At 34.3% G+C, this 12,986-nt stretch overlaps 1 protein-coding gene across 3 annotated transcripts in view; it reads left to right on the forward strand.

Annotated features, from left to right (window-relative positions):
- Positions 1–12,986, forward strand: part of SLF1 (SMC5-SMC6 complex localization factor 1) — an 82,572-nt gene that overhangs the window by 2,307 nt on the left and 67,279 nt on the right. For 2 of the 3 annotated variants that reach the window (XM_042989966.1, XM_007078910.3), the window contains exons 2-4: positions 8,953–9,066; positions 9,227–9,302; positions 10,444–10,684. In XM_042989966.1, coding sequence (XP_042845900.1) covers positions 8,953–9,066; positions 9,227–9,302; positions 10,444–10,684 — 431 coding nt within the window. Of the gene's footprint in view, positions 1–7,031; positions 7,151–8,513; positions 8,535–8,952; positions 9,067–9,226; positions 9,303–10,443; positions 10,685–12,986 lie in introns of those variants that run through there. The other variant, XM_042989973.1, reaches the window with a different exon arrangement.

A 12,986-nucleotide genomic window follows, 5' to 3' on the forward strand; every position in this document is an offset into this window, starting at 1 on the left:
GAAAAGCCCATATGAATTAGTCTAGTAATTAATTCATCTGAGATCCATTTTGAAAAGAAAATAATGAAAATTTACTTTTTCGTAATAAAAAAAATGGCACTCTTTAGATTGTTCCTAGAAATGCGTTGAAATTTTAGACATTAGTGTTATTTTTTTAATTATGTTTAAATATTTTCAGTAATACTGTTCATTTAAATATCTCCTCACCCTCATAGTAGATTCCTTTTCCTGCGGTATCTTTTTCTCTTGTACTAGCTAAAAAATAGGTTAATTTGTAAAATTATAATGTGGTTAAAAGTATTAGGCTAAATTCTGAAATTTAAGTTCGTGGTATTGTAGAAAAGGCGTTTAGAAACAGAAACAGGCAGATCTTTGAACCAAACCTTGGTTTCACCATTTTGCTAGCTGTGTACCCTCGAGCTAGTTTCTTAATCGCTAAGATTCTCTAGTATCCTCATCCATATAAGAAGGGTAAACAGCACTTAAATTGTCAATAAGGGAAGGAACTAACATGTAGTATACAGACTATAGTTGGGTCCTCATTAAAAGTGAACTCTTGCTTGTTTAACTTTATATCTTATGCTTCTACTAAGTAATTAATACAAAGTTCCTAGTGTACTTAAAGCAGGTTTGACTTTCATCCCCCATAGCTAGCCAACATAGACGGTCTATCCATTCTTTTTTCCCTGAACATGGCCCCTCTTGTCCATCTTGTTTCCTTAAGGGTGGCTTTATCCATAAAAGTAGCATCTCCAGTGCACTTGTTCCTTGTATGGTACTGGATAGATGGAATATCTCCATAAGTCCTCTTAGCCTGCCATTTCTTCCTCACCAGAGTCATTCTGCTGCAACTTCATTTGCTCCCTCTTCTGCTAAATTTACCGTCAAAAAGACTGAGTATGACTACTCCTTTCCCAAGTAATGCCATTGGAATAAGAGCGTGCCTTAGGTCTCACCACTGGAGACCTATACACACTGGAGTCAAATACACACAAGCACACATATTTTGTATCTTTAAAGGAAGAGGCAGGAATGGACACTACATCTTTAAGAAAAAAATTCCAAAGGCCAGCTGAATGAAATTTAAAAAGGCCTAATTTGGCTCTTAGGCCAAGAGGGTACAGAATTCCTAAATTTCACTTGATGTTACCGCATTCAGAGCCAAACAGTAATCTACTCACTCAGTATGAATACAGTGATTTGTATATACCTTTTGTGATACTGGTTAAAACAGAGATCCAACCCTTTGACCCTTTTTCACTTATTTGCTTTCCCTGTTAAACGCTAATTTAGGTAGGAGAAACCATGAAAATCTTAAAACTCTTGACAAAGCAGCAATATTGATTGTATTTAAACTTGGTATATCCTTTCCAGAAAAGGGAAGTTTAGAAGTGATTTTCTTTAGTAGATTTAAAATCAAAAGAGAGGTAGGTTTAAAAGCAAAATAGTTCGCTAGAATAACATTAAGAAACTTTAGTTTTCAGTTTTCAGTTACTTACTGGTTGCCTTGAAAGGATGAAGAATATTCACTGACATGGAAAAATGAACATGATAATATTTTAAATGAAACTTAAAATACAGAACTATATCATCTCAGTTTTGTCTATATATATATGTATGTTATTTTTTCACATACATAAACTTTTAAGTAAATCCTTTATCTTAATTATTAGCATATAACTTAAAGGATGCATTATGGTTGATCATAAAATCAATGTAATCAGAGGATCAGACATTTATGCTTATTTTCCTACCACAAACCTTGTTGAGCATCCCTGCCCATTTTTTTGCAGCACTTTATTCTTTCACTCAGTGGTTTACACCCTGCTTTTTTATCGTCCCTCCTGAACCAGACCTTTGCATTCAACTGTATTCCTGCCTCTACTTCTCCCTGACTTCTCTTTTCTATACACTCGGTCATACTCTTCAGTTATGTTCTAGCTATGTGTCATTGTAAAGAATTCATAGACCCTAAAAAGCTAGTACATAATAAAATGTTCTTAATTATGATGAGTGCTATAGGTTTATTTGCATTTCCAACCAACACCAACTGCACAGGAATTTCAGGCATCAGGGATAGGCCCATGTGGGAGATATTTTGGGAAAGTCCACACCACAGAGACAGTTGCTTTCTCTGCATAAATGCCAGCTCTGTTCACAATCATTATCTGCTTAGTTGTGTGTATTATATGGTTCAAGGTAAGTAACTATTTTTTTAAATACTTACTATGTTTAAAAAAATTATTACAAAAGTATTTTCTTGTAACTAAGAATCTAGTGTGTAATTTTTCACTTTTTGACAGTAAAGATAAAACCTTTAACTTTAAATAAATGCTCTCTGTTTTCTCTTCTTTTTGTTGTGTTAGGATAGTAGCTTCTGTGTGAATGCTTGAAGGACCACTCCCTACAAGTTCTAGAAAAAGCTATCATTTCCTTAGAAATACCAATGATAGAATTATATTGCAGCATGTTTACTTACTTTCTTGCGCTGGAAGACATCTGGCAGTTAGCCCTTGATCCTCCGTACCCCAGAACATATCACCCACATAAAACTTGACCCTTCTTATAAGGACGTTGAATTGTTTGAGTCATTAGTAGTTATTAAACCAGTATTATATAATCCTCTCTTTGGGCTTATGGGCATATCAGGCTGTTGTTTCTTGTTTTCTTAATCCTGCAGGGTCATAGGAAGAATCATTAAACCACTGATTTAATAAATATAAATAACACTACTCATGTATCTATAAATGTCTTTTTCTATGTATACAAATATCAATTTTTTCATGTATCTGTATGAATTATATCGGTGATCCAGCCAATAAGTTTGTCATAGGATTATAGTATTAAAAAGCATTGCTAAATCTATTGTAAACTGTTACTTAAACTAGAACACTTGCTAATAGGATGCTACTCGATTAGGTTAATGGAATTTATTTTTATTTTTTTTTTAATGTTTATTTTCAGAGAGAGAGAGAGAAGGAGGGATGGGGGGAGAAAGAGATAGAGGGGAGAGAGAATTCCAAGCAGGCTCTGTGTTGTCAGTGTGGAGCCTGATGGGGGGCTGGAACTAACAAACCCATGAGACCATGACCTGAGCCAAAATTGAGTCTGAATGCTCCATCGACTAAGCCACCCTGGTGCCCCTGCAATTTGTTTTTAAAAAATTGTGCTAGTCAGTTTGTGCCATTGCTAGGATTCACACTTCTGTGAAAGTTTAGCTAATAGCCCAGTTTTTCTGATAAACTTGTAAATAAGTGCCCTGTATTTTTATTTGTTTTTTAACATTAGTATTTGCATAATGTTTGAATCAGGACATGCTGTTATTTCACACTTCCCTTCTTCTTGCTTGTTTAGTTTCAGTTTCATTTTTAATTGTTTTTCAGAGGAAAGAAATTGCTTTAAAAGAGCTTTCCTGATTTCTATTAAGTAGTTGGTCCTCTTTTCATTTTAGTGTGAACTCTTGGCTGTGATAGAAAATGCTGTTAAATATACAAAATGGATGTATTTATTCCACTGCAAAGAAAGTATGATTTAAGATGAAAAGTTTGCATGATGCACATCCAAGTCATTTAATAATTTATACATCAAAATGTGCGAAAATGCCAATAATCATAAACATTCCGGGGTCCCTGGGTGACTCCGTCAGTAGAGCACTGGACTCTTGATTTTGGCCCTGGTGATGATCTCATGGTCGTGGCATGGAGCCCAGCGTCTGGCTCCATGCGGAGTGTGGAGCTTGCTTGGGATTCTCTCTCTCTTCTCTGCCCTTCTCCCCAACTTGCATGCTGTCTCTTTCTCTAAATAAACATTAAAAAAATAATAATAAACATTCCAATTATAGAATAGCTGTTAATTAACTTGATCGAAAAGAGGAATATGGTATAATTTTTTCCCCCTTGTAGTTCTATATAACATCTAGTTCTCAGGAAGCAGAAGAATAAAATTTAAAGGAGAATCTTTAAATAGAACATTCTGGATAATAATGTTACAGTGATTTTGTATTCATTGCTTTCTGTATGTATATTCTGATTATTTAACAGTCTATATATGTCAATATTTTAGAAAAGCCAGATGGGCAAAATGTTAGGTTTTTAAAGCTAATCAGCCTCTCTTTTGGCAACATGTCTTCGAATAGCCTACTAAATAGCTTTTTGAATCTTTAAAATACATAAACAAAATAAATGTAGTAGGTAATATAAATATGACTAAAACACTTGTGTTCCTCTGATAAAAGTGGCTCTCAAGAAATATAAAAAGTTAGATTGCTTTTCCACTAGAATACCGAGATGATCTTCACCAGTATTTTGAATCTCACTTACCTAATATTTGTTAAAGGACCTACCATTTTCTTTTTGTTTGTTTTAATTCTTTTTTATTATTCTTTGGGGGGCACCTGGGTGGCTCAGTTGGTTAAGCATCTGACTTTGGCTCACGTCATGCTCTCTTGGTCCATGAGTTAGAGCCCTGTGTCTGGCTCTGCCCTGACAGCTCAGAGCCTGGAGCCTGCTTGGGATTCTGTGTCTCCCTCTCTGCCCTTCCCCTGCTCTTTCTCTCTCTCTCTTTCTAAAATAAACATTAAAAAAAAAAGAAAATACCAAGATGATCTTCACTGGTGTGTTGAATTTCACTCACCTAGTATTTCTTTTTTTTAATTTTTTTTTTTTAACATCTATTTATTTTTGAGAGACAGAGAGAGAGACCACAAGCAGGGGAGGCGCAGAATCCAGACCAGGCTCCAGGCTTCAAGCTGCCAGCACAGAGCTCAACGCGGGGCTCGAACTCATGGACCGTGAGATCATGACCTGAGCCGAAGTTGGCCACTCAACCAACTGAGCCACCCAGACACCCCACTTACCTAGTATTTCTTAAAGGACCTACCATTTTCTTTTTTGCTTATTTAATTGTTTTTTAATTCTTTTTTAATGTTTGTATTTAAATTTCAGTTAACACAGTGTAATATTGGTTTCAGGTGTACAGTATAATGATTTAGCACTTCCATACAACACCTGATGTTCATCACAAGTGCACTCCTTATTCCCTATCACCTATTTAATCCATCCCCCACTCCTTTCCCCTGTGGTAACCATCATTTTGCTCTGTATAGTTAAGAGTCTGTTTTTTGGTATGCCTCCCTCTCTCTCTTTTTTTTTTTTTTTACTTTGCTCATTTTTGTTTCTTAAATTACATCGATGAGTGAAATCATGATATTTGTTGGTCTCTGACTTATTTCACTTAGCATAGTACTCTCTAGCTCCACCTATGTCGTTGCAAATGGCAAGATTTCATTCTTTTTTACGGCTGAGTAATATTCCATTGTATATATACCACATCTTTATCCATTCATCAGTCTATGTACACTTGGGCTGTTTCCATAATTTGGCTATTATAGACAATGCTGCTATAAACATTGGGGTACATTTATCCCCAATAAAAAATTAGTATATATATTTTTTTATTCTTCGGGTAAATATCTACTATTGCAATTGCTGGATCATAGGGTAGGTCTATTTTTTACTTTTTGAGGAACCTCTATACTGTTGTCCAGAGTGACTGCACCAGTTTGCATTCTCACCAACAGTGCAAGAGGGTTCTGCTTTCTCCACATCCTCACCAACAGCTGTTGTTTCTCATATTGTTGATTTTAGCCATTCTGTCCCGTGTGAGGTGATATCTTATGGTTTTGATTTGTATTTCCTTAATGATCAGTGATGTTGAGCATCTTTTCATGTGTCTCTTGTCCATCTGGATGTGTTCTTTAGGAAAATGTCTATCGTGTCTTCTGCCCATTTTCTAATTAGATTATTTGGGTTTTTTTGCATGTTGAGTTCTATAAATTCTTTATATATTTTGGATACTAACCCTTTATCAGATATTTCATTTGCAAATGTCTTCTCCCGTTCCTAAATTGCCTTAGTTCTGTGCAGAAGCTTATTTTGATGAAGTCCCAATATTTTATTTTTGCTTTTGTCCCTTGCCTCAGGAGACCTATCTAGAAAAAGGTTACTGCCTCTGTTCTCCTCTAGGGTTTTTATAGTTTCAGGTCTCACATTTAGGTCTTTCATCCATGCTGAATTTATTTTTGTGTTCTGTGTCAGAAAATGTTCCGGTTTCATTCTTTTGCATGTTGCTGTCCAGTTTTCCCAGCATCATTTGTTGAAGTGACCATCTTTTTCCCATTGGATATTCTTTCCTGGTTTGTCAGAGATTAGTTGACCATATATTTGTTGATTCATTTCTGACTTTCTAGTCTGTTCCACTGATGTGTCTATTTTTGTGCCAGTACTTTACTGTTTTGATCACTACAGCTTTGTAATATAACTTAAGTCTGGAACTGTGAAGCCTCCAGCTTTGCTTTCTTTTTCAAGGAGGACCTATCATTTTTTAAAGGAAATTTGCCTGAAGGATTTATTTATATCCATAGAATTAATAGAAGCAGCATTTCTCCCTACTTGTGGTCATATGCCTTGTAATCCACTTGTGGCTTTATTCTACATGTGTTAATGTGTTCTGCATCAAACTGAGTCATTGTTTCAAGCAACAGAGCATATTCTTTGTAAAGTTTTTGTATATTACCAGTCTATATAAGTGGATATTATCACTCAGCAGCTATGTCATATATCCCATAAACATGGTTAAAGAGATTTATAAGGAGTTCCTTCTGCAAGAAGCCACTTATAATTTACTTAGTGTTTGTTGTATTTTCATGAGTGGTTTTTCATATGATAACAAGCCCTGTTTTGTGCATTTTATAATTTTGTACCAGAACCTTTTAACTTTAAAAAAAAATGTTTCATTGAGGAACCTTATCCTTAGAGACACATTCTTTATGTTAAGTATCTTGATTTTTAGGATTTTAAAGGGTTAATGCATTACATCCCTTTCCCTCTTTTGGAGCCACTAGAGAAATAAGAAAATTCATTATTTTGGGGCCAAAATATCAGCTTTTTTACTGATTAAAAATTGGTTTGGAAGAGTTAGCTTTGTGTAACTCAAGTGTGCTTCTTAATACCTAATCTCAGAATTCATTTACCCACCACACTGCAGGATTACTACTGGCAGTTTCTTGGGACATGTCAGAAAGCATTAATAGGAACTTGTCTTTGCAAGAGGATGGTCCAGCAAAGCATACATATCCAGTTAGTTTTCTCAGGTAACTTCTCCTCCCAAAGCAAGGAGTGATGAAGGGTAGAGAGAAACCAGGCTTATTTCCAGCTGAAGTTCTTCCTCTTAGAAACCTTAAGCAAAGAAAATGAAGCTTCACTCATAACCCTGAATAGTGCTTTTAATTGTTCACAGTGAGACTTTCTTTCAGGTTTTACTCAAGAATGAATCTCAACTTTTACTTAAATACATATATGTATGTATAGTTCACATATATTTAGTACCTATATACGTTTGGTCTTTGACAGTAGACTTTCTATAAAGAACACTTGTCTTTATACTCGTCTTGTTCTATGTAACACTTGTCACCAGCTGTTACTATTCCCGGCCTCAAACAGGTATAATTTTTTAGTTTCCTTTTAATTGTCTTTAAAGGGTCAGCTGCTTTTGCTCCACGGCATTAATTAAACACTAATTTAGAGCCATAGTGACATAATTGTTAGAGAAATGAAAAATTACCAATTTCTCTAGTCCCTGCTTTCTTCATCTATAAAGAGAAAGTAGATTTTCTATATGATACTATCTAGTTCTGAAGTTCTGATGTCATGTAAACAAACAAAATTCTGTGTTCTAATTAAAAATACTGTGAGGGTGCCTGAGTGTCTCAGCAGGTAAAGAATCTGACTCTTGATCTCAGCTAAGGTCTCAGAGTTTCTGAGTTCAAGCCCCACATTAGTCTCAGTGCTGGCAGCACGGAGCCTGTCTGGGGTCCTCTCTCTCCCTGACCCTTCCCTACTTGTTCTCTCTCTCTCTCTCTCTCTCTCTCTCAAAATAAGTAAATTAACTTTTTAAAAAAAACATTTAAAAAAAAATAAATAAAAATACAGTGAGGTGTAATCTTTTTTGCTTAATAAATGTGCCTCTTCAAGAACAAAATGTTTTATGAATAACATTTAAATGTAGATTAAGGTTCCTATTAAAATAAATTTGAGGGGCGCTTGGGTGGCTCAGTTGGTTAAGTGTCCAACTTGGGCCCAGGTCATGACCTCACAGTTGGTGAGTTCGAGCCCCACATCGGGCTCTGTGCTGATGGCTCAGAGCCTGGAGCCTGCTTCAGATTCTGTGTCTCCCTCTCTCTCTGCCCGTCCCCTGCTCTGTCTCTCTCTCTCTCTCTCTCAAAAATAAATAAACATAAAAAAAATAAAAAAATAAACTTGAAAACTGATTTTTTTTCAGTTTATTTTGTAGGTGATGAAACTAACATATGGCAGAGTTAAGAAATGTATATTGGGAATAGAATCCAGGTTCATTATATGTACCTACTATACTAAGTTACTTGGTGTAAATGATATGGGACCATAAGTTTTATCATCTCTACTTACTTACACATACTCTCAATATATATCCATAAGCACCTTAAAAATTGTTATAAGGTAAGATTAGGTTTCATTGTCCATATTGTACTTGTTGCGTAAGACCTTAACAAAAGGAGTGCTTTTAAAACGAAGCTAGTATTATTATACTAATATTGTTTAAATATCCCCTTCTGAAGAATTGTATTCATTCATCAGTGTTTTAGTGTCAAGTGATGTTCTGATGGAAACGTTCAGTGTTCAAGACAGAAAAAAAAAATCTATTTACAGTTGTATTTTGAGAAGATAACTTTATAAACCAATTTCTATTGAACATAAGCAATCTTAACAGTGGTATTGACAATATAGCCTTAGATGTTTAATTCTTTTTATGTTTAAGTTTTATTTTTTTTATTTTTGCACTCATAGTTAAAAAAATAATGTCAATCCTGTGAATAATATCTTTAACATGTTTTATCTTTATGTGTATATATGTTAGATGGAAGATGGTGCTCCAAAGCATATCATCCAGATGACGGGATTTAAGATGGAAGAAAAGGAAGCTCTAGGCAAATTGCTTTTAAAACTAGATTGCACTTTTATTAAGAGTGAGGTGAGTACAGAAACTTACCAACTATTTAAAATAGAATTGAAAAATAATATTGGCCTAAGAATGATAAAATGTCCTCTTGATATTATAAGAATAAAATAAATGTGCTATAAAGGAAATCTTACCTTAGTAACGTTTCTTCACTTGGATTTTTTTCTTCCAGAAATACAAAAATTGTACACATCTTATAGCTGAACGCTTGTGTAAAAGTGAAAAGTTTTTAGCAGCTTGTGCAGCAGGTAAATTAACTACTTTCCTCCTTGAATGAAAATCTTCATGTGAAAAAAGAAGTACCTTCATCACCAAAAGATAGTATGCTTATTATATCAAATAAATGTGGTTTTTCCTGATATTTTTCTGAAAATATATTATAATATTTTTTTGTTTTATTTTTCTAAGGAAAACTTTGTAACACACGAAAATGTATCAAAGAGGCAGAAATCCTTAACTTTACCAAAGACTTAGTGTCTTACATAAATGTTTTATGTCAGAAAAAAAAAAATTAACAAAAAAGATAGGCACAAAATGCCAAAAAAAAAAAAAAAAAAAAAAAGCTTTTCTTGAAGCTTCAGTGAACTGTTCTAGTCAAGTTTTCTTTGATCTGTTGTTGAAAAGAGACTTTGTTCTCCTTCTACGGCCTCTGTTCCCACCCATGCTATGAAGCAATGATCATGCTGTTTTGTTTTTCTAAGATTTTAAATTCCCTAAGTCCAACTTGGGATTTAGTGTCCTCCCTTCTATCTTTGTCATCCTTGATGTTCCTTTTATTGTTTCTTTTACTGTGATTGATCTGGCATGTCATCAGTCCACTAATTTTCAGAAAAAAATTATATATAATGCCAGTAAATTTATTATTTTTTAGAGTAACTCACCAAAAGGATACTTGGATTTATTTTTATATCTGAAAATGAAAACCTATACTGTCCATGCTGTTGAAAACAATTACTGATGCCCAGTTAAAGAAGGTGCAAGAGTGTTTGTAAATTTCTTTTACAAAGTGTAACGTTGCTGTAAACATCATTGCAAAAGTTATTAGCATAGGAGGAAAAATATAAATCTCAGCCAACTTGGTGAATAGTGATAGTAGACATAATTTAAGTAATACCACATGTATTTTATTAAGCCTTGGGTTTGTATTTTCTTCAGTAATGTTTTTAGACTTAGAATTATTATGGGAAAAATTGCATACAATGTTCAGTGACATTGTAACCCTCTACCAAAAATTTGGGGAAACAAACATAATTCAAAGATCGTGTTGGTAACATAGCCTAAAGGTCTCATGTTGAAAAAGGTCAAACTTTATTTGATATTTAGTCCTTGTTGTTTACCATTCATTAGAACCCAAATTATTTTGTGACTGACAGTTGGTTTGCTTTCTAGGAAAGTGGGTACTAACTAAGGACTACATAATTCATAGTGCCAAAAGTGGCAGATGGCTTGATGAAACAACTTATGAATGGGGCTATAAAATTGAAAAAGACTCTCATTATTCGCCTCAAATGCAATCTGCACCTAAAAGATGGCGTGAAGAGCTGAAACGCACTGGTGCTCCAGGAGCCTTCCATAGATGGAAAGTTGTCCTCCTTGTTAGAGCTGATAAACGAAGTGATTCTCTTGTAAGGTAAGAGGAGTTCAATCTCATGAAAGCTAAAGCAATGAACAAAAAAAAATAATTTTGGTTTGCATGAATACCTTTTTGAATTTCTTTGAAATTTGTGATTTAGTCCAATTGAGCCATGATGATTTACTCTTTAAACTCAGAGTTAAGTCATTCTGTACATTTAAGTATATGTGTCTACTAGAACAAAATCTATTTTACAGTATTGATTTAGATTACTCTTGGGGTTTCTGTTTAACTTTCCATGTTATTTGTTTTGGGTAACTCAAGCAAAATAAAGCTTAAAAGATTTTGATTTTAGTTTTGAAGCAATTTAAAATTTTGTAAGTATTACCAAGGCTTTTTCTGGGTCTATATAGTGCAGGCTTCATGGTTCATACTGTTTCCTTTGTTTCTTCCTGTTTTTTACATCATATTTTTAAAAGTCTTCTGAGTAAACTGTATTCTGGGACTGTGATAACTATTAGGGGTGATGCAAGGGCCTTTTGTCACCTGTACAGAAGTTTTATTTATAGGTAAGTAAAATGTATACATTTTAAGTATACATTTTGATGAATTTGGACAAATTATATACCCATGTTTCCCCCACACACACCCACACCCACACTACTGTCAAGATCTGTAACAATTATGTAATTCTACAATGTTCCCTTGTGTCATTGCACATTTAATTTTGCCCCACCAATGTAAGACAACCATTAACTTCCTTTGTGTCACCCACCACACATTAAATTTGTCTTTTTTTTTTTAAGTTCATGTGAATGGAATTCTGTATATACTCCTTTGGTATAGTTTCATTTGCTTAACTCATTATTTTTGAGATTCATCCAGGTTATTGTATCATCCAGATTCATTACTTTTTGTTGCTTAGTAGTATTTCACTTAGCAGATGTATTGCTGTTTATTCACTCATTGATAGACATTTGTTTTTTGTCTTTGTTTTTGTTTTTTTCATTTGTGCTAATATAAACAAAGCTGCCATGAACATTTGAGTACAAGTCTTCATGTATATTTGTTTTTATCTCTCTTGGGTAAATACCAAGAATGAAATTGCTGACTGAGATGGCAGTTGTATATTTAACATTATAGGAAAATGCCAAACTATTTTCTGAAGTTGTGTAAGATTTCAGTTGCTGTGCAATTACTTTGACACTGTTGTCCAAATATCACTTGACTGTAGTTGTGTTGTGTATTTCTGGGCTTTTTACTCCACTGGTGTCTGTGTCTGCCTTATACCAAAAACATACAGTTTTGGTTCCTGTAGCTTTATAATGAGTCATGAAGTCAGGTGGAGTGAGTCCTCCAAATTTGTCTTACTCAAAATGTTTTTGGTGATTCTGGAATATTTATTTCCTTATACATTTTAGAACCACCTTGTCAATTCCTACAAAAAAAAAAAACCCAGCTGGGATTCTGATTAGGATTTTATTGGATCTATAGGTCAAATTGGGAAGAATTGAGATCTTAACAATACTGAGTTTTCCTACCTATATACACCATATCTCTCCAAGTCTTTGATTCTGTCATTAAGGTATTATAGTTTTCATGATATAAATATTGAACATATGCTGTTGCATCTGTTGAGGTAATCAGCATTATTCCTTTACTCTGTTAATACGGTAAATTATTTTGATTATATGTAATTCCAGTTAGTTACATACAGTGTAGTATTGGTTTCAGGAATAGAATTTAGTTATTCATCACTTACAGATAACACCCAGCGCTCATCCCTACAAGTGCCTTCCTTAGCCCGTTTAGCCCATCCTCCCTCCTACTTCCCCTCCAGCACCCCTCAGTTTGTTCTCCTTAGTTAAGAGTCTCTTATGGTTTGCCTCTCCCTATTTTTGTCTTAATTTTATTTTCCTTCCCTTCCCCTATGTTAATCTGTTCAGTCTCCTAAATGCCACACACATATGAGTGAAATTATGATATTTGTCTTTCTCTAACTGACTTGCTTCATTTAGCATAATATACTCTAGTTCCATTCATGTCCTTGCATTCATTCATTTTAATGGCTGGGTAATATTTCATTGTGTGTATTTACCAGATCTTCTTTATCCATTTATTAGTTGATGGACATTTAGGCTCTTTCCATAATGTGACTATTGTTTATATTGCTGCTATAAATATTGGGGTGCATGTGCCCCTTCAAATCAGTACTTTGTATCCTTTAGATAAATACCTAGTAGTGTAATTGTTGGACCATAGTGTGGTTCTAGCTTTAACTTTCTGAGGAACCTCCATACTCTATTCCAGAGTGCCTGCGCCAGTTTGCATTCCCACCAACAGGTTAGCATGTTCCCCT

The sequence above is a fragment of the Panthera tigris genome, chromosome A1 (genome assembly GCF_018350195.1).
Source record: "Panthera tigris isolate Pti1 chromosome A1, P.tigris_Pti1_mat1.1, whole genome shotgun sequence".
Lineage (NCBI taxonomy): Eukaryota > Metazoa > Chordata > Mammalia > Carnivora > Felidae > Panthera > Panthera tigris.